Source organism: Nelumbo lutea, chromosome 1 (assembly GCF_056320005.1).
Source record: "Nelumbo lutea isolate HS-2025 chromosome 1, American lotus-T2T, whole genome shotgun sequence".
NCBI classification, from domain to species: domain Eukaryota; kingdom Viridiplantae; phylum Streptophyta; class Magnoliopsida; order Proteales; family Nelumbonaceae; genus Nelumbo; species Nelumbo lutea.
The window spans coordinates 196,503,933-196,521,772 of NC_142684.1; the positions used below are offsets into that span (position 1 = coordinate 196,503,933).

General features: G+C 37.0%; 2 protein-coding genes across 8 annotated transcripts; one reads left to right on the top strand and one right to left on the bottom strand.

Moving 5' to 3' along the window:
• The first annotated feature begins 359 nt into the window (after window positions 1-359).
• Window positions 360-2,866, top strand: OZS1 (C4-dicarboxylate transporter/malic acid transport protein). The gene is made up of 3 exons (XM_088962011.1): window positions 360-952; window positions 1,462-2,267; window positions 2,369-2,866. The coding sequence occupies exons 1-3, from the start codon at window positions 452-454 to the stop codon at window positions 2,751-2,753; spliced, it is 1,692 nt and encodes a 563-aa protein (XP_088818137.1). The 5' UTR covers window positions 360-451; the 3' UTR covers window positions 2,754-2,866.
• A 246-nt stretch (window positions 2,867-3,112) lies between these two features.
• LOC148880191 (Cell cycle regulated microtubule associated protein) lies at window positions 3,113-15,621 on the bottom strand. Of its 7 annotated transcripts, XM_088962013.1 has the most exons (19): window positions 14,785-15,549; window positions 13,802-13,957; window positions 12,878-12,955; window positions 12,322-12,487; window positions 11,917-12,025; window positions 9,486-9,536; window positions 9,223-9,332; window positions 9,038-9,116; window positions 8,895-8,957; window positions 8,722-8,805; window positions 8,176-8,234; window positions 7,628-7,703; window positions 7,473-7,538; window positions 7,301-7,363; window positions 7,019-7,096; window positions 6,870-6,914; window positions 6,622-6,728; window positions 3,601-3,646; window positions 3,295-3,415 (listed from the first exon to the last, which is right to left on the bottom strand). In XM_088962013.1, the coding sequence occupies exons 1-18, from the start codon at window positions 14,948-14,950 to the stop codon at window positions 3,628-3,630; spliced, it is 1,575 nt and encodes a 524-aa protein (XP_088818139.1). In that variant the 5' UTR covers window positions 14,951-15,549; the 3' UTR covers window positions 3,295-3,415; window positions 3,601-3,627. The 7 variants fall into 7 exon arrangements, 5 of the variants coding, with proteins under 5 accessions (XP_088818140.1, XP_088818138.1, XP_088818142.1 ...); XR_016104490.1 differs by having other exon boundaries at window positions 3,113-3,646; window positions 6,870-6,904; window positions 9,223-9,320; window positions 14,785-15,621; XR_016104489.1 differs by having other exon boundaries at window positions 3,113-3,646; window positions 6,870-6,904.
• Between the last annotated feature and the right edge of the window lie 2,219 nt (window positions 15,622-17,840).

The following is a 17,840-nucleotide window of genomic DNA, read 5'->3' on the forward strand; positions in this document are numbered from 1 at the left end:
TATTTTAAATCATATTGTTACTTTTGTTAATTTTCAATTTCTATCTGTAAAATTCAAGTAATTAATATGAAGGAAAATATCTCACGTGTTTAATTACTAGTATGTAAAAATATATATATATATATCATCAAACTGCACCCGTGAAATTCAAGTTGGGTTCAACCCAAGAACTAATACAACAACTTCTAGCCTTGTACACCACAAACATTTCAACTTGTTCACGAGATGCTCCTCAAACAGACCCTCCTTTACAGAAAGAAAATAAGTCTACCAACCAACCCCCCCCCCCCCAAAAGAAGCAAATCTTCCTTCTCGTGATTCTTTTTCTATGGAAAATAACACACACACAAACACGGGAATAAATATCACACATACATGCAGCTATATAAGAGACTGTAAGAAACTTTTGTCTTCTTTTCCTTCGTGTTAGAAGGTTAGTAAGAAGAAAAAAATGGCCAAGAGATCAAGTTCTCCGAGCTCTTATAATGGGGACCGTGTCATAGATGTTCATCAAGTATTTCCTGAAGAAAAACAAGAAGGTAATGAGGAAATTACAAGGATAGGCCACAAGGTCGGGAAGCGATTAAACCAGCCCATTAAATTCCGGGAGCCATGGAGGCCTCAGAAGAGTTTCAGTCGACAGGTCTCGCTAGAGACGGGGTTCGCTGCGCTTAAGGATGATAGGCGAGTGCTTGCAAGGAGTGGTCGAAGCTTTGGAGGTTTCGCTTCAGATACTAGAGTTGGTGGGGATGGAAAGAAAGGAGACTTCAATATCTTCAGGACAAAATCAGCTATTCACAAGCAAAATTCGATGTTGCCTTTGAGAAAAGAAGGTGAGACGGATTTTCAGAAACCTGACATATCAGTAGGCCTTGATGAGTCTGTAAACAGAAGCGTTCCTGCGGGGAGATATTTTGCTGCCCTGAGAGGGCCTGAACTCGACCAAGTCAAGGTAATTGAACGACATTAGTCTATCTTCTTTGCATAAAAGATCAGACTCTCTGTAGCTCCCTCACTCCTGGTCTTCTTTTAGCTAATGTTTTGTATCTTAAAATTGGTGATGGTATAAACATGGAATTGGTTAGAGTCCATGGATCAGATGGTTATGATTAAAATTGGTGATGGTATAAACATTAAATTTGTTAAGAGTCCATGGATCAGATGGTTATGATTATTCAATCAGGCTTAATCTTTCTCCCGATTGCCTTAGGCCCACCAGACCCAGCAGATGTGGGTCCTGAAACATCTGTTTGAATTTTGAAACAAAGATTCTTCTCATGTCTTTTAATCCCTCACTCCAGTTGTTCGTTTAGCTGAAACTCTGTGACTTGGATTTGTGTTTTTTTCCTGGAACCAGTGAGCCCTTTAAAACTAGAGAAATTATAATTAGTATGGAACAGTAAAACCTTACAATAATCAGATAGGCAACCATGGTAGCAACTGAAAGCAATCTTTGTGCAGGACTATGAAGACATTCTCCTCCCCAAAGATGAGAAATGGCCTTTCCTCCTCCGGTTCCCAATCGGCTGTTTCGGTATCTGTCTTGGCCTGAGTAGTCAAGCAATCCTGTGGCGCAACCTGGCAACAAGCCCAGCTACAAAATTCCTGCACATTACTCCACTCATCAACCTCTTCCTCTGGCTCCTGGCCCTTGCTGCCCTCCTCTCTGTCTCCATCACATATGCGCTCAAGTGCGCATTCTACTTTGAAGCTGTCCGGAGGGAATACTTCCACCCAGTCCGTATCAATTTCTTCTTCGCCCCTTGGATTGTATGCATGTTTCTTGCCATTGGTGCACCACCCAGATTAGCACCTGGACGACTGCACCCCGCCATATGGTGTGCCTTCATGGCACCCATATTCCTTCTCGAACTCAAGATCTATGGCCAGTGGCTATCAGGAGGCAAGAGGCGTCTCTGCAAAGTAGCAAATCCATCTTCGCATCTATCAGTGGTCGGGAACTTCGTTGGTGCAATCTTGGCCTCCAAGGTTGGGTGGCAGGAACCTGCAAAGTTCTTGTGGGCTGTAGGCTTCTCACATTACCTTGTGGTTTTTGTGACATTGTATCAGAGGCTGCCAACAAGCGAGGCATTGCCCAAGGAACTACACCCAGTTTATTCCATGTTTATAGCAGCTCCTTCAGCAGCAAGCATCGCATGGGAGACTATATATGGTGAGTTTGATGGATTGTCAAGGACTTGCTACTTCATTGCATTGTTTCTCTATGTTTCTCTTGTGGTACGGCTCAATTTCTTCTGGGGTTTCAGGTAAGCTTCTGTTTTTTTTTTTTTTTCCCATATAAGGGTTCTATCTCTACTTATTTGAGGATAGAAAATATGCCTAATTAATTTACTGTTAAAATTTTCAGGTTTTCGGTGGCTTGGTGGTCTTATACCTTCCCCATGACAACCGCATCATTGGCAACTATCAAGTATGCAGAGCAGGTTCCCGGTCTCCTGAGCAAGGGCCTTGCACTTACTCTATCATTCATGTCTTCAACAATGGTGTCTGTGTTGTTCATCTCCACTCTTCTCCATGCCTTTGTTTGGCACTCTTTATTTCCCAATGACCTTGCCATCGCCATAACAAAGAAGAGGAATTACACTGGTAAAGCTTATGGAAAAGAGAAGAAGCCCTCCAAAAGGGCCTACGACATAAGGCGCTGGACCAAGCAGAGTCCTCTATCCTTTGTTTCTTCAATCACCAAGCAGGTGGTGGCAAACAAAGATTTCAATGGAGAGGCAAAAGTCTAGGACAAAATTACATTATGATGGAGTATGTTCTGTGTGTGATTGTATTGAGAGGACAAAGTCATGTAATACTTATCATGATTCATGAATATGGGTTTCATGTATATTCTGCCAAATTTTGAGCCATAAACTGATAGTCTAACACACATAATTCTACTGGACACCCCTTTTATTAAGAATGGTAGGTTCCTTCTTTTTAACCAAAGAAGTGGAACTCATTGTTTGAAGGATTGCACAAGCATGGTTGATTACTCCCCCAAGTCATCCTTGCTGCGAAGGGTGCAACTGGGCACGCATGATAAGGTTTTATAATTTGATATTCAAGTGTAGTTCTTGAGTTTTATGCATTATCAGTTATACTATTCTGGTAAAAGACTGCAATTTAAGACCTTTGTTGATATTGAAACTTCATGATACAGAAAGATGAGCTATACATCAAGGGTTACCATTACATGTGGTTTCTCTGACATTTTACAGTTATGTTGTAAGATACGTTAAAAGAAAAGAAAAAAAAATACTGTGGTTCAAAGACTTGAGGCCATGTCAGCTGTACAAATCTAGCCCTTTTCATTTTATTGATTTCTGAATGAACAATGCCTCTAGTATTTCCTCCTTGAACTGCTATAGCATCAAAATGGAAAGAAACTACTGAGAGATTCTGCACCTGTATGAAACTTGGGAAGTCAGGAGAACAAAAATTCAATGTGAAGCCCAGTTAAACAAAAAACCATCAAGGCCCCTATAACAGACAACAGGAAAACCTCCACATTGTTAAAACCAGGAACACGTCAATATCCACTGGTATGCATGGAAAAAGCTTAAACTCTGAAACCTGGTCTGTTGCAGGATATCATTTAAGAAAGTGTCTTCTTTACCCTCACCGGATGCCCAAACTCCTGTGACAATTCCAAGGCCAAGCACTAATTCAGGATCAACAATAACATCATTGAAAGGGAAGGGGGCTATCAACTTAGTTTATTTATTTATTTTGATAAATTATCAACTAAGTTTATTTTCCCATAAATATTAAATTCAAACATGGTTACTACTGCATACATATAAAATCATGGATCAAATCAAAACAGATTGTCATGTTCTGGAGGAACACAAATATGCATCATTGTTGAACCATTGACCCATTATTGACTTGGCCAGTCAAACCAGTAACCTGGTTATAAATTTGGTTAAAGTCAATTTCTATTATTAGTTATTACAATCCAGACAGTTGAACCATTGAATCATATGATCTGCTCAACACAGTTTTGGCATTATTTTAATTTTTTCATGTTTTTATAGTGATGACATAATGGATTGATCCATTGACCTGCACAGATGACTGCTGAGTTGTTGAACCAGAGGGAAAGGCAGTAACCTCCAGACCAGGTTTTGTACTGGTATAAATTCATGCATAGGGTCTAAGTTGTTCTTTTGTCCACTGGCGTTGGATCCCCATGTATTCTTTCTGGGGTATGTCCCTAAATATTTGGTGTGCATGCTCTCTATCTTTCCATCCAAGACATTTTGGTGGTTGATACAAAAAATAGCCCCCGACATTCACCCTATTTACAACTCAAATTTGTGTTAGTGTCAAGTCATACCAAGGAAACAGAAAACAGTATGTACAGATATCTTTAGCAAATGCTGCTGCTTTTTCAACATTTATGTTCCCGATTAGTCAATGAACAACTGATGGTGTGTCAAATCATTGTTAGGAATCACTAATCAAATAACCAGTGATAGGAGTTTAAATGTGTTAACAAATTATCATACTGTTTTCAGTAGTTGACTAAGTTCATTAAATGTTGGAAACGATGAGAAATTATCATCATTTACCATCATAATGCCTGGAATGCTTCTAGGTCCCTACATGCCTGACTCCTTTCCACATATTTCCTTCACAATCAATGATATTGTACACTATTTCTTTCTGGCTTCCAAGATGGACAAAGCGCCATTATCAACTAATTAAACTATGGCCACAAGCCTTACATTGTACATCTTATTTATCTCTTAAAACTATCTATGCCTTTTCTTAGGGTGAAAAGGGTAGGTTTAGGCACAGTGGGACCAAATATGTGTATTTTACAAACAAGTTTTGAGAACATAGATAAATACATTACCATGATTTCCTATCTACAATATTGATAATCTGGTAATTCCCAGTATTAGTTAGTTTCTATTTACATTAGTAATGATTGCCTAGTGATATTGCAAGTTGCAACTGTTGAGAACATATGCCTCATCCAGGTTGTCCTGAAAATATTATGAATCAATCTCATAGAATGGATATCCAAAAGGATTAGGAGCATCAGTTGGCAGACAGACAAACAAACACTGTCATACGGGTAAGATTGCATTGATGAAAAAACTGGGTTGTCAAGTAAAATCTCTCTCCATGTAATATAAAACTGCACCTTAGATACATTCTTTTAATCACATACAAAAGTACAATAAAGAACAGGTTATTTTTACCAACAAGCCACTTGAAGCCACCGAATGAAAAAAAAAAATAAGGAAAGAAAAAGAAGATAGATGCAAAGAAAGAAAACAAAATATGGGTATATACAAGTACCTGATTCAAGGTGTTTATATCATACTTTAATATTTAAGTATTTAACTTTTGAAGCAACGTGTCATTTCTTAACACTTGTTTCTTGCCAAACTTGGTTAAACTTTTAATATAGATTTTTATAGTATGATTTATTAGAACAAACCATTTTACATATCATATGGAAGTTAATGCTACAAAATATACTGTGGAAGTGTCTACACAGTATCCAGTGTTGTATTGGATACTATTATAACTGATATCCAGATACCACCTATGCACATACCTAGCACACTGGTACAAGATATCAATATATCAGGCTAATTAGCCACATAGTATGTCACTCTACTATTTTCATAGTTCTCTAAGATGATTGTTAAAATGTCACAGAATTAGCCAAACAGGTTCAAATTAGTAATCAAAATGTTACTTACAAACTTAGTAGCCACTATTTTTGCCAACAATCTTGAGTATTAGAGTATATACTGTTTGCTCTTGAATTCTTTTGCATATATATCTATATCTAATCTAACCAAGCAAAAATGATATTCAAACAATAAAGGAGCACGAAAAAACTTCTCAAGGTATTCAGGACGTGAAAACCCCTATGGACCATATCAAAGGAAATAAAATTAAAGAATATAAAATCATTTTCCTTTTGAGTTAGTAAGGTCTGTAGGTGATTGAAATATAGGCATGTGCTTAGGTTTTCTCTCCACCTCCAGATTTAGGAACAGACTTGCTAATTATTTTCAGTGTAAGCATATTGAAATTAATTAAGACTAGAGACAACATAACAATGATATATTTGCAGTTGTATCATAATACCTACTAGTAGCACTAAAGGTGAAACCGTGTAAAGGAGAGTGAGGGAACTTCTGTTAGCAGATAATATACCAAACATAAAAGAGAAGTATGTTAAAATAAAAAATATTATATGAAAACAACCAAGCATGAGAGATAATTGGGAGCTGCAACTGAAACTTAGATTAGTTGGAAAGTCTATCAAATTCATTGTTCACTAGAATGGAGTAAAACACTTCTCAACATAAAAGTAATTATTGAATCACCTGCAACCATACAATCTTTGTAAACATATATTTCTTTTACTTCTTTGGACAAGGATCTCAAAGATCTTAATTATGTTGTACCATGAAATCCCTCAATACAAGGAGCAAACCACAACATTCTTCTTTCCTTTAGCCAACAAACCAGAAGGGTTCATTGAAACTAAATCCATGCAACAGATTTGTGGATACTTGATACAACACGCATACAAGAGGAAAAAAATCTCAGTTCTCTATATTGACAGGATTGGTATACCTGCTCATGTTGGATTGAAGCCCAATTTCAGATATCTCCCTGCTAGCTCCAAACTGAATCTGCTTTCCCACCAACCACTGTGATTTCTCTTTGCTTACATGTGACACCTACAAATTGGTATTTGCAAGAATGAAACAAGTTGACCAAGGATAAAAGACAAAGCAGGAAAACTTGTTTTAAGAAACCCAAAAGACTATAAAAAGTGGCATACATATTGACAACTTATGGGAACTGTTACACTAGCTTACCCCATATTCTTTCTGGAAAGATTCCAGTCTGTTCTCTTTTGAGCCCTTACATCAAATAACAGGCATTCATGTAAATATGATGTAAAAATATGAAAATTCATAGTGATTATGCATTTACAGAATCCATTGAACTGTTTATTAACGAAAACCTTGGTTGGTAATGAAGTAAACTGAGGTAACTTCTGCTGCGCTACAGTATTCTGTTGCAACTCAGATGCCAGGGACAGCTTAATTCATGCCAATAAAAGGACAAGTCAGCCAAAACATATGCAGGATGGACATCCACAAATGATTCCAAGGCAAACAAGCCACAAATTCAGGTTGCTACAATTCAATTTACAATACCAAAAAAGTGCTTACTATTTGTATGAGGTAAGGTATAATAAAAACAATGATTGCAGCAGATTTGAATTTTACAGTTTAAATTCCACCTTACTAAATAGTTCAATTGGGGGATGATGCTGAAACCTCTTGGTGGTTGAAAAATTGAATTCCTGTAAAGAAGTGAAAATTGTAATATGAATGAAAAAAGAGAACATCTCTATATATTCCAATGAAAAATGAATAACACAATAAGAATCAAATATGCATTCCTCAGATTACCATGGGTACTGTAGTCTCCCTCTTATTATTCCTAAAGATACCCATTTCTCCTTTACTTGAAAATATCTGTGTTCAAATATAATATTAATTTCAGATTGGTGACCATTAGCATTATATATCAAAAAATAAGGTTCAGATACTACTTTTGATCCTACCTTCTTATTAAGAGGTCGAGCTTTAAAATTGATCATCAATTCATGTTCCTCTTTGGGGGCACCCACAGGAACCGGTCTGGCAACATCAACAGAACTGGTAAGTTTAGTGCATGAATTAAATGGCAATACAAAAAGATACTTGGTCTTTTCAAATTAATCAAGCTTTATATCTTCAAATTCTAATACCAATAAAGGAATTAATAACTAATTACAAAAACATAAGGAAATATGAGTTATATCCATATCAGCAATGACCTCTTTCCACTAAAGGAAGAATGATATCTCACTAACTTCAACAACCAGACTATATAGTAAAATTTTTGTTAAAGGATTTAACAATTGGACTTTAAATACAAAAATAAACTTTATATCTTCAGACAAAGGCCTTCAAGAGCCAGTAGAGAAAGTAACTTAGACATTGTGTATTCTGCCACTATGAAAGATACAGAGAAATCATTCATGAACATGATCATTATGGGATGACACTGGACAGCATATTTCACTATTTAACGTTGAGGTGCAAAAAGATAAGAATCAGATTCTCCTACCTTTTAGAGTCAGTGGTATCATTTTGCATGATGGAACAAGTGTTAAGCTTATGCAACACCTACAATGAAAAACCTATTAGCTTCCAACAATCAGGAGGAACTGTATTAATAGACATATTATAGACAATGCATTATCAACAGTGGAAATTGTAATAAAGCATTTTATTGTTTTAAAGTGACCATTATTTACTCATATATTTTAAAATATCCAATTGAAAGGAAAACAAAAAAACAAAAAGTACTCTACATGACATAAGAATATTCTATCCATACATTGACTAATGTTCTATAAAAATAAATCCAGTGCTCTACCTTATGCAACAATCAGGAGGAACTGTATTAATAGACATATTATAGACAATGCATTATCAACAGTGGAAATTGTAATAAAGCATTTTATTGTTTTAAAGTGACCATTATTTACTCATATATTTTAAAGTATCCAATTGAAAGGAAAACAAAAAAACAAAAAGTACTCTACATGACATAAGAATATTCTATCCATACATTGACTAATGTTGTATAAAAATAAATCTAGTGCTCTACCTTAGTAGATTTGTTGAAAGGAAGTGAGGATGAAGCAGCAGAAGAAAATCGAGCTGCCCTTTCTGATGTCTTTAAATGAAACTCCTAAAAGAAACGTGGCAATGGGAAAAAGTTAGAAACTCAGCTAAAATGAAGAAATAAAGAAACAAATTTCAACTATCTATCTCAATTACTTGAAACTCAGGTAAATGTGGCATGCTCTTTTGATGGGACAATAAGGAAGGAGCCTCAAGAATCTGCAATGACCAAAAAGAAAATATATCACAAAAAAGCCTTAAAAACCCAGAAAATCTCAGCATGCTCATTAAGCACCAACCTTTCTGTTCAAAGGGCGTGCTTTAAATGTATGTTCCATTGGCTTCACATTTTCTCCCAACATTGTACTGTTTTTGCGCCTGAAATGTAAACAGGAAAGCAAGTTCCAAGCATTTGTTAAAAAAGTCATGTTTTGCACACCAAGTCAATGTTAAAAGAAAAAAAAGAAAAAAAAAAGAAAAATACCTTATCCTTTGTGCCCTCTGAGCTGTTTCAAGCTCAGGCTCTCGTGGAATAGTGAGCTTCAGTCTACCATGTGTCACATTGCAATCAGAAAGCCCATCCTGGATGACAGACTATCCAGAAATTTGTCAAATAAAAAACATTAACTGAGCTATAAACACTTTATTGCAGCAAGATACCCTGAAGTACAAACTGTAGAAAATGCAAGACATGGAAGTATATGGATCAAACATTTAAAATACTTTTTGTAGGGACAGATTACTCACCTTTTTAGGTGCCTTGTGTATTAAATTAGTTTGTTGCTTGATTTCAGTGATCTGCTTTGCAAAATAAATAGCTGATTATAACATACTCCTACAGTATAGCACCAATCCATCCTATGCAACATGCAAATATATATTCTTGATAAATGACGTGCAATTAGAAAAGAACCTTAAAAGCATGAAATATGGTGTAGACCTTTGGCTTTAACAGGAACCATAGAGAATCTGAAATTCCTAGTGTGTCTTCCAATAAAAAAAAAAAAAAAAAACTAGTGTATCTGAGTTGTTAGGCTTGTTGAATTCAATGTGTATGGGAGTAGGTGGCTTGGACTCCAGGGTTTGGGGCCTTAATCCTGATGGATTGTTTTCTTCTAAATCTTTCGTCAATTCTTTGGTAGCCACCTCCCCTTCTCCTTCTTTCCTAGTAAAGGAAGCTTGGTGCTTTCCCATTCCCCCAAAAATCAGTGCTTTCTGTTGGGAAGTGTTTCTTGGTCGTATTAATACCTTTGACTTGCTTCAAAGAAAAAGACCAACTTGGTGTTTGTCCCCCAGCTGGTCTGTACTATGTAAGTTAAGTGGTGAGACTACCTTTCATCTCCTAATATTTTGTCCTCTTGTTAGCTTTATTTGGAATTGATTTTATTCCTTTTTGGATGTAGATGGTCTTCTCCTGGCAACCTGGAAAGATTTTTTTGCCCTTCTGTTTTTAGCTGCACTAAAAGGAGGGGCAGGATCTTGGGGAGATGTACTAGAGCAGTGGTGCTATAGACAGTTTGGGAGGAAAGAAACTCAAGAATATTTGAAGAAAGAGAAAGAATCAAGGAAGCCTTGGTAGAAATCATAACTCTAAGAGTGGCACACTGGGCAAAAAGTTCGAAACTTTTTTCAGATTTTAAGGTTGAAGACTTTTATAGGGCCTAGGATGTTATTGCTGCCTCATCATCTAGAAGACGGAAATCTGTTGAGAAGTGATCACCCCCAATATGTGGCTGGAAGAAACTGATTTTTTTATGGGAGTTGTCTGGGTAATCCAGGTCCCTCAGGCATTGGGGGGGGGGGGCGTCATTAGGGATGAGGAAGGAAACATCATAGCCTTATACTCGGGACCTTCTGAACAAGGTGATGTCAAGAGCAAAACTATTGGCTGCAGTATATGGGATTGAGAAGGCAAAAGTGCTGGGTAATGATAGACTAATCATTGAGGGTGACTCAATGTTGTGAAATGGCTGAAGGAGGGGGAGGGGATGGCATGGCATTTGAGGAATGAATACAGGCGACTTAAATGGCTATCAAAGGACATGACAATCCAAGTTAAGTGGGTGAGGAGAGCTGCCAACAGCTTGGAAGATGGTCTAGCTAAGCAAGGGGTACAAAGAACTCATGTATTGGGCTCAATTGTAATTACTGGGTTGGGTCAGCTTTTCTATAGCTGTGTTCTTTCTTTTTTTTTCACAACCTCTTGTATCCATGCTTTCTTTTTATTAATGAAATCATTTCTGTGTTTCTGATAAAAAAAGGTGTGGATCAAAGAAAAATTAAGTATTCAGAAGTGATGTAATATTTGGTGTATGCAACAAGGGGCATTTTGGTCTTTTTCTTCCTCTTTTAAGTTGTACGGTCGCCCTAGTATATATAATAAAAATACTGGTGCTACCGGTATGAGTTTGAGTTTTCTCTCAATCTCTTTCTCTCTTCTCCCCTTCCCTTCTCCACCTCTCCTCTTCGCCCACTGCTCTACTGATTGGAACAAGAAGCCAGTACAAAAAAGCTCTTTACCAAATCTTCAACTCTCATAAGGTCCAAATTAGAAAATAAGAATATACAAAATCTTCTGTCTATCTTAAACTAACCCTTAATGTTCCAAGAGAAATGCAAGTATGCAACATAGTTCCAATTAGTCAAAAACATGTCTAAATCTAGAATTATATAATCATCTGCAAATTAAGCAACATTATAACAAGGTTTGGTGAGTGATTGGAAGTCGTATGCCAGAAAATCAGGTTATTTTCCTTAGAACTTAATGTAAAAAATCAGCATCTAAAATGTTGTTAAAACTATAAAATTTTACAATGAATTCATCTCTTGAAACTATAAAATGATTTTACATGTATTTATGAATCCATTTCAGATGATGAACTTGTGATCGAAAATGCAAATAAAAATTAAATGAATATTTCCAGCTTCATACATAAAAGATCTCAAGAATCTAGACTTTCATGCATCGCAACATTTGTGACTCTGCCTTTAATAACTGAAAAGTGATATTCTTAAAAAAAGAAAAAAAACAAAAATAATAATCCAATCCATATAAAGATGCAGCATAAGAAAAATCAGCCATTAAACGAAAATTAAGTCATGTTTGAGAAAGAAAGAGAAAAGATGGAGTAACAACAACAACAACCAATCAGAGGTGGACATATAAAGAGTAGCCTACCTTGTTTAAATGACCTCCCTCAAGTTTTTGTCTTTTTGCAGCTTGACTTTCAATCACAGAATAATTCTCTAAGCTTTTATCACTATATTTAACCATAGGCTTTGAAGACCTAAAAACAAAGGAATGAAAGAAAGAAAGTAACAAAATGAGATGAAGAAACAGGCTTTGAGGCAAGAATATTAGGGGAAAATATCATCCATCTTCAAAGCAAAGATTTCAAAATATTGAGGAGACTCAGAAAGCACAATGACCTTCATAAGACTCCTTGTATAAATGCAAGACTAACCAATTACTGCAGAAAGTTAGAATTGAAAAACTAACTCAACAAATCTAGTCAGCTCAAATGCTAAAATATGAGTTATGGGTAATTACGATGCACTCAATGAATTAAAAAGAAACAGAAACCTTTTAAAAAATCGGCTACCACCAACTTCTCGTGGTTGATTTTGCTTGGCCAGATGACTTGCTGTAGGTTTCATCAAAGTTGAGGCCCTGGGTAAGGCAGTCTTGAGAGGAGGTTTCGTTTTTGCTTTTGAAATATCTTTAGCCATGTGATCAAAAAATGACAATCCTACAAAGAAAAGAATGTGGACCAAAAGCAACATGAATTTACTTATTCACATGCAGAGGGAAAAAAGACATGATAAATTTCTTAAAATATGGATGAGAACATTCTGACCATAAATGAGATATATCTCTTAAAAAGTAAAACCCAGACAAGAACGCTAAAAACATGCAATTCTAAAATTGGGTGTGCTATAGCAGAAATGCCTAGGGTGACAATTGATCTTATCATCATAATGAAGACCTTAATAATGAAATGAAGAATGTGCAAAAAATATTCTATCATGTTATTATAAACAGAAAAACCTCATGCAAAATTAATCCCATCGAATCAAGGAATTGTGTGTGTGAGTGTGTGTGAGTGAGAGAGAGAGAGAGAGAGAACCCATGGTTAAACCTTGTTGTTCATCTTGAGCATTTTGTGAATCCCCAATTGGCAAGTTGATGACAACTCCCCTATTCATGCATTCATGATCTGGCAACGAAACATGGAAATATAAAACTACCAAGTAATTGAATTTAAACTTGGATAAAAATCATAGGTACATTCACCTTAGAAACAACCCCAGTAGTTTTTCGTTATAAAGTTTCCAAACCTTCAGGTGTATTCAAACTTACATTGTTACAGAGCAAAGGCTCATGAGCTAGCTGCATGAGTATCGTTGGGATCCCACAAACTTATTATTAAGTGGTTGAACTATGCTGTTATGCAAACACCAGCTTCACTATATAGCACTTCAATTAAATCCCTTAATCTTATGTTCTTTGCAAGTATACCAAAATTGTTGCTCTCTGAAGAAGAGGTTCTCTTCATTGTGACATGTGATCCCTACATATATACCATGAAGATGGAGGTAGACCATGCTTTTTCATCGGAGCAATGCACACTTCTTAACCTTTCTTCTCATTTTTTTATTGCTTTTTTTTTCAAACTTTTTTCAGGTAAGGTTAGTTATAATAGTTGGTTTTCAGTTGAACCTCCTCAAACTCAAATGACTTAACAAATTCTTAATCATTATCTCAAGACAGAAAAACAATATGGAAAGGTAGTAGAGTTATTTATAGATTTTACAAAATTCTCCAACGATAATAGAGCACATACCATAGCAAATAAACACAACACCACAATGGCAAATTCACTGAAACTACCACTTCAGTTATGGTTCAATAAGACAATGAGAGAACAATTTCCACAGGTGGAGTTCAATAAAAGGTATCTGGATTGAACTGGTTAAAAGTTGAAAAGTTTAAAGACAGTAATAACAATAGTAGTAGTAATACATTTATCAAGAAAAAAATACAATATTAACAGTATAAATACCTGTAGTATCTTCACTACATTCATAAAATTCTGAACCTGTACCAATATTTGAGCCACTAGTCACAGTATTTGTATTTCCCTCCAGCTTAGACTTTGGAGAGGTGTTTACATTCTCCGCAAGGATATCCTCAGTCAAATTCAACTTTGCTATAAAAGCTGAAACCAGAGAATGAGAGAATGAGAAAAAAATGTACAACAAACTAGGTGGAAAAAAATCTGAGCATCTGAAAGAGAAAACAAGAGAATTACTATGGATGGTACATCAGACATAACAAGATTACGAATGATGGTACATGGTATATTGAGACCATATGAGTGCTCAACTGGGCTTCGCTAGTCTCTTCCCAGGGGGGGGGGGGGGGATTATCTTTCCATGTTCTAAAGTTTCTGCTTAAGAAACCCAACAGCATGTACATTCGGCAGGTCTAACACACTAGTTTATGGAAAAGCAAGATGTATGTTTAGAACCAGACAATTTCCCGACCAGCTAGCTTAAATGAGCAGCTAGCTGAAACAAACGAGACTGATGAACCCTAACTAGTGTATAAAACAAAAACTGACTCAGAAATTAAAACAAAAGAAACAAGATTCCAATGATACTTATTTTTATATCCAATAAATTACAAAAACTAATAAAAAAATTATTTTGAAGATAGCAATAGTCTATGGCCAAGGAGGAATGGTGAGTTTTCTGTAGTTAGGTACAAATAAACTGCGTTCTCCAAGATTAGCTAAACTTCTCATCCAAAAGGAAAACCTTGCACGTAAGCAACTTATACGCGTTGAAGAAAATAGATAAACTTCGCATATAACACTCAAAATAATCGAATAGTAGCAAAAACAAACATTTAATAAAATCAAAGCGTCACGTTAACTCATCATCAGAAGCACTCTAAACTATTCGAATAATGGCAGAAAAAAGAAAAGGAAAAACGAAGAAAAAACCACATTTGCAGAAAGAGAAAGAATGGAGAAAACATTACGAGATGGTGGATAACTCCCAGCAGTTTCGAACCACAGCTCTGCTTGCCGGGTCTCCTCAAGCGTTTCATCCCGACTAAAATCGAAGTACCGAGAAGCATCAAACTCGTAATCAAGATCGATTTCGACAACCACAAATTCAAGGATATCCTCCATTTCCTCGTCCATCTTTTCTCCCAATGCCAACCGGTGCGCAGACTCTCAGTTCAGGCGAAGAAACCACAGCAAGTAGCTATGTATTCCTTACTCTCTAAAATAACATCTTTTTCGGTCAGAAGATACTTCGGTTTTTGCTTCTGAAGCTCTGAAAGTTAATCTGATAGCCCTAAATCTGGTAAATGTAAAGTATTACTTCTCCAAGTGAACGGCGCAGATTTCGGTGAACGCAAAGCAGCATTGAAGGTGAGAAGAACGGTGACAGAGAGAGAGAAAGAGAGACAGACAGACAGAGAGAGGAAGTGAACTTGGATTTTTTATATTTACAGATAAAAGCGCCCGATGTTACAACAATCCGAAAATTTGAATTAATGGTGACGATATTGGGGTATCCGAACGTCTCTCTTAAATTTCACTTGATGATTAAACCCTTATGTATTTCCTAGAATCCCATATATTGCAGCCATCGCTTTTTTAAAAAAATTCAAACAGATGGAGGACGAGACCGTCATTTGGTTAAAGAGCAGAAGCTTGTTTGTCCTGTAGGGTAAGAGCCGTGTTTCGGGCACGGAGCTCTGTGTCGGGACGCGAAATTCTGCCGGATAAGTCTCGGAGATATCGGCGTTCACAAGCAGCGTCCCTGTTCCTTGACTTGTTTCTATGAAAATTGAAATGGCTGTTTCATTCATGATTCATCTCCTTGACAGTTTTATTCGTTTATTTTTTAGCAAGGGACAAAAACGGAAAAGGCCGGATGTGACGTGACCTATGAAACTGGGAAACAGGGAAACACGTAGGGATACAAGGAGATTTTGGTCATTCCAGTGTCGCTTCCTTGTCTATTAATGTAAGAAATGGCTTAGATTCTGTAAAGAATTTGCTGGTACTGGGTTTGGTAGGGCCAATGGGCCGGGGCCCATGGTGCTTTAACTGGAATTTCTTGGATTCTCTGTTGTGGGTTTGTAAGTTGTAAGTGGGGAGAGACAAAGAAGACAGCGTTGAAGCATGTTAACAGGAAAAGGGTAAATGGAGAAGGGTGGGAGTGGTTGTTTATTTGGGGGAAAACATAATAAATGAGGCATTTATATGTTTCATAGTTGGTAAAAAGAGTAAAAGAGGTAGAGAGCTTGGAAGGCCAATTCATTCATGGGATGCCTGCGCCTGTGCTTTCTCACCTAACTGGGCTAAATGCAAACTACACCAATCCTACTGGTCATGTTAATAGGGCATGGTTGATAGCAGCAAATAGCCCTTGGGCCCATAATTGTTACTGTCTGGCCTGTTGGAAATGCATAGTTTAGGTATACTTGGTTTTCAGCAATTACTGTGGAGAATATACTAACATAAGTTGTAAGATCAACCAGTACTACACTCTTTGCTAACTTAAGCATCGGATTATCCACACCGGATAAAGCACCCCGATTCCTCTGATAGTATTTCCTTGCAGTTCGACTGATCACATAAGCAGACAGGCGTTCAAACTGCCATCCAATAGGGAGCAACCAAATCTTACACCATCAATTATATTGCTAAACATGTTAGTATTTTTTAGGAGTACAACTTGGGTGGGCCCAACCTGAGCCCAAATTGACCGAGCCCGAAATTTTATACATATTAGATTTGGATTTTCGATCATCTAAGTAGGTTCAAGTCCAAGAATTCAGATATTTTTATTTTTCGGAATAGGCCCAAGCAAAACCCATAATTAGCTCGAATTCAGCCATTTATACATATGTATACATACATTTTAGAGCAAATTTATTGATCACCCCATTTACAAACCCAATCCAAATACATCAACTTATAATAAAATCGGGCTTGACGTTAAACTTGGGCCTTAGTCACAAATCTTAACATGGGGCCTGGATTGACCATAAACCCCGCATCCCGCCGGACATGTACCCCTACTATCTTTATCTAGATTGGTTAATGGGTTGCAGGGTCAATTACTCCTTTCTTTTTACCTGTATTCATGAAAGATTTGATGCATTGACATGTCTACGGGATTAAAAAAAAAATGTATTACGCAAACCAAACAGGACTCGAACTATTTGGTGGCTGGTGGAAGGTATTTTGCCAGGCTCCATCTCCCATTCATTAATACTTTAATGAATCAAAGCAGTTCCGCAAACAATTACAAATGGCTTATTTTGATGAAGTGACGTCTTCGTCTTGACGGGGCCACAAGGCCCACAACAAATCAATAGCACAGCTTGCGCTACAATCTACCTTAATCAATAAGGGCAACCGTGGGACCATTGATTGACGTCAGTAATTCCCGTAGCGTCTACGCTGGTTAAGTCGTGCATTGGGATTGGAGTGTGCCAATATTCCAATCCCTTGGCTTCGGCATTTATGATTGGTGGTGGTTTAGCTGCTCAACGCCTCACCCGTACACAATTATGGTCAGCCAGTCAGCCTACTGGCCTACCGAGCCTACTTACGTAAACTGAACCACTTCCCGACCTTAATAACTGCTGAGGCCAACAAGGGTGGTGGCCTGGCTAGTGGGGTCTAGGTCCACAAATGTTGGACATGACTCCTGAGACTCAGAGAGAATTGGATTCATTTATTTAAGGACCCGATAGAAAGTGGGTCCATGGGTCCAGCCCCAGACCCGATTTATGAACATCTCCTGTACAATCGGCTCTTCACATAGTATGATCAATTGTGCATTGGGAACATTGCCTCGGATGACGAGTACGGGAGATATTCCCAATACACGTTTACATATGCTGTGGGGTGCATGTAATGCATGGTTGTTAAAAACGAACTGGTCAGGGGTCCGGTGACCGTTTGATCCGAACGGTTAGGCCTATTCTGACAAAAAAAATTAAAAAATTTGAAAAACGGTTAGAACCATTTGAACGGTTCAAATGATTAATCATCCGATTCAGTAGTT

What these genes read in the sequence shown, in the direction of transcription:
- LOC148880191 (XM_088962012.1), bottom strand. Translation starts at nt 14,950, where the DNA reads ATGGACGAGGAAATGGAGGATATCCTTGAATTTGTGGTTGTCGAAATC. An exon ending in AGGGAGGTCATTTAAACAAG is followed by an intron (nt 9,537 to 11,916) that starts GTAGGCTACTCT and finishes TTTGCAAAGCAG; the next exon opens with ATCACTGAAATCAAGCAACA. An exon ending in CTTTCCAGAAAGAATATGGG is followed by an intron (nt 6,729 to 6,869) that starts GTAAGCTAGTGT and finishes ACCAATTTGTAG; the next exon opens with GTGTCACATGTAAGCAAAGA.
- OZS1 (XM_088962011.1), top strand. Translation starts at nt 452, where the DNA reads ATGGCCAAGAGATCAAGTTCTCCGAGCTCTTATAATGGGGACCGTGTC. An exon ending in CTGAACTCGACCAAGTCAAG is followed by an intron (nt 953 to 1,461) that starts GTAATTGAACGA and finishes ATCTTTGTGCAG; the next exon opens with GACTATGAAGACATTCTCCT. An exon ending in AATTTCTTCTGGGGTTTCAG is followed by an intron (nt 2,268 to 2,368) that starts GTAAGCTTCTGT and finishes TAAAATTTTCAG; the next exon opens with GTTTTCGGTGGCTTGGTGGT.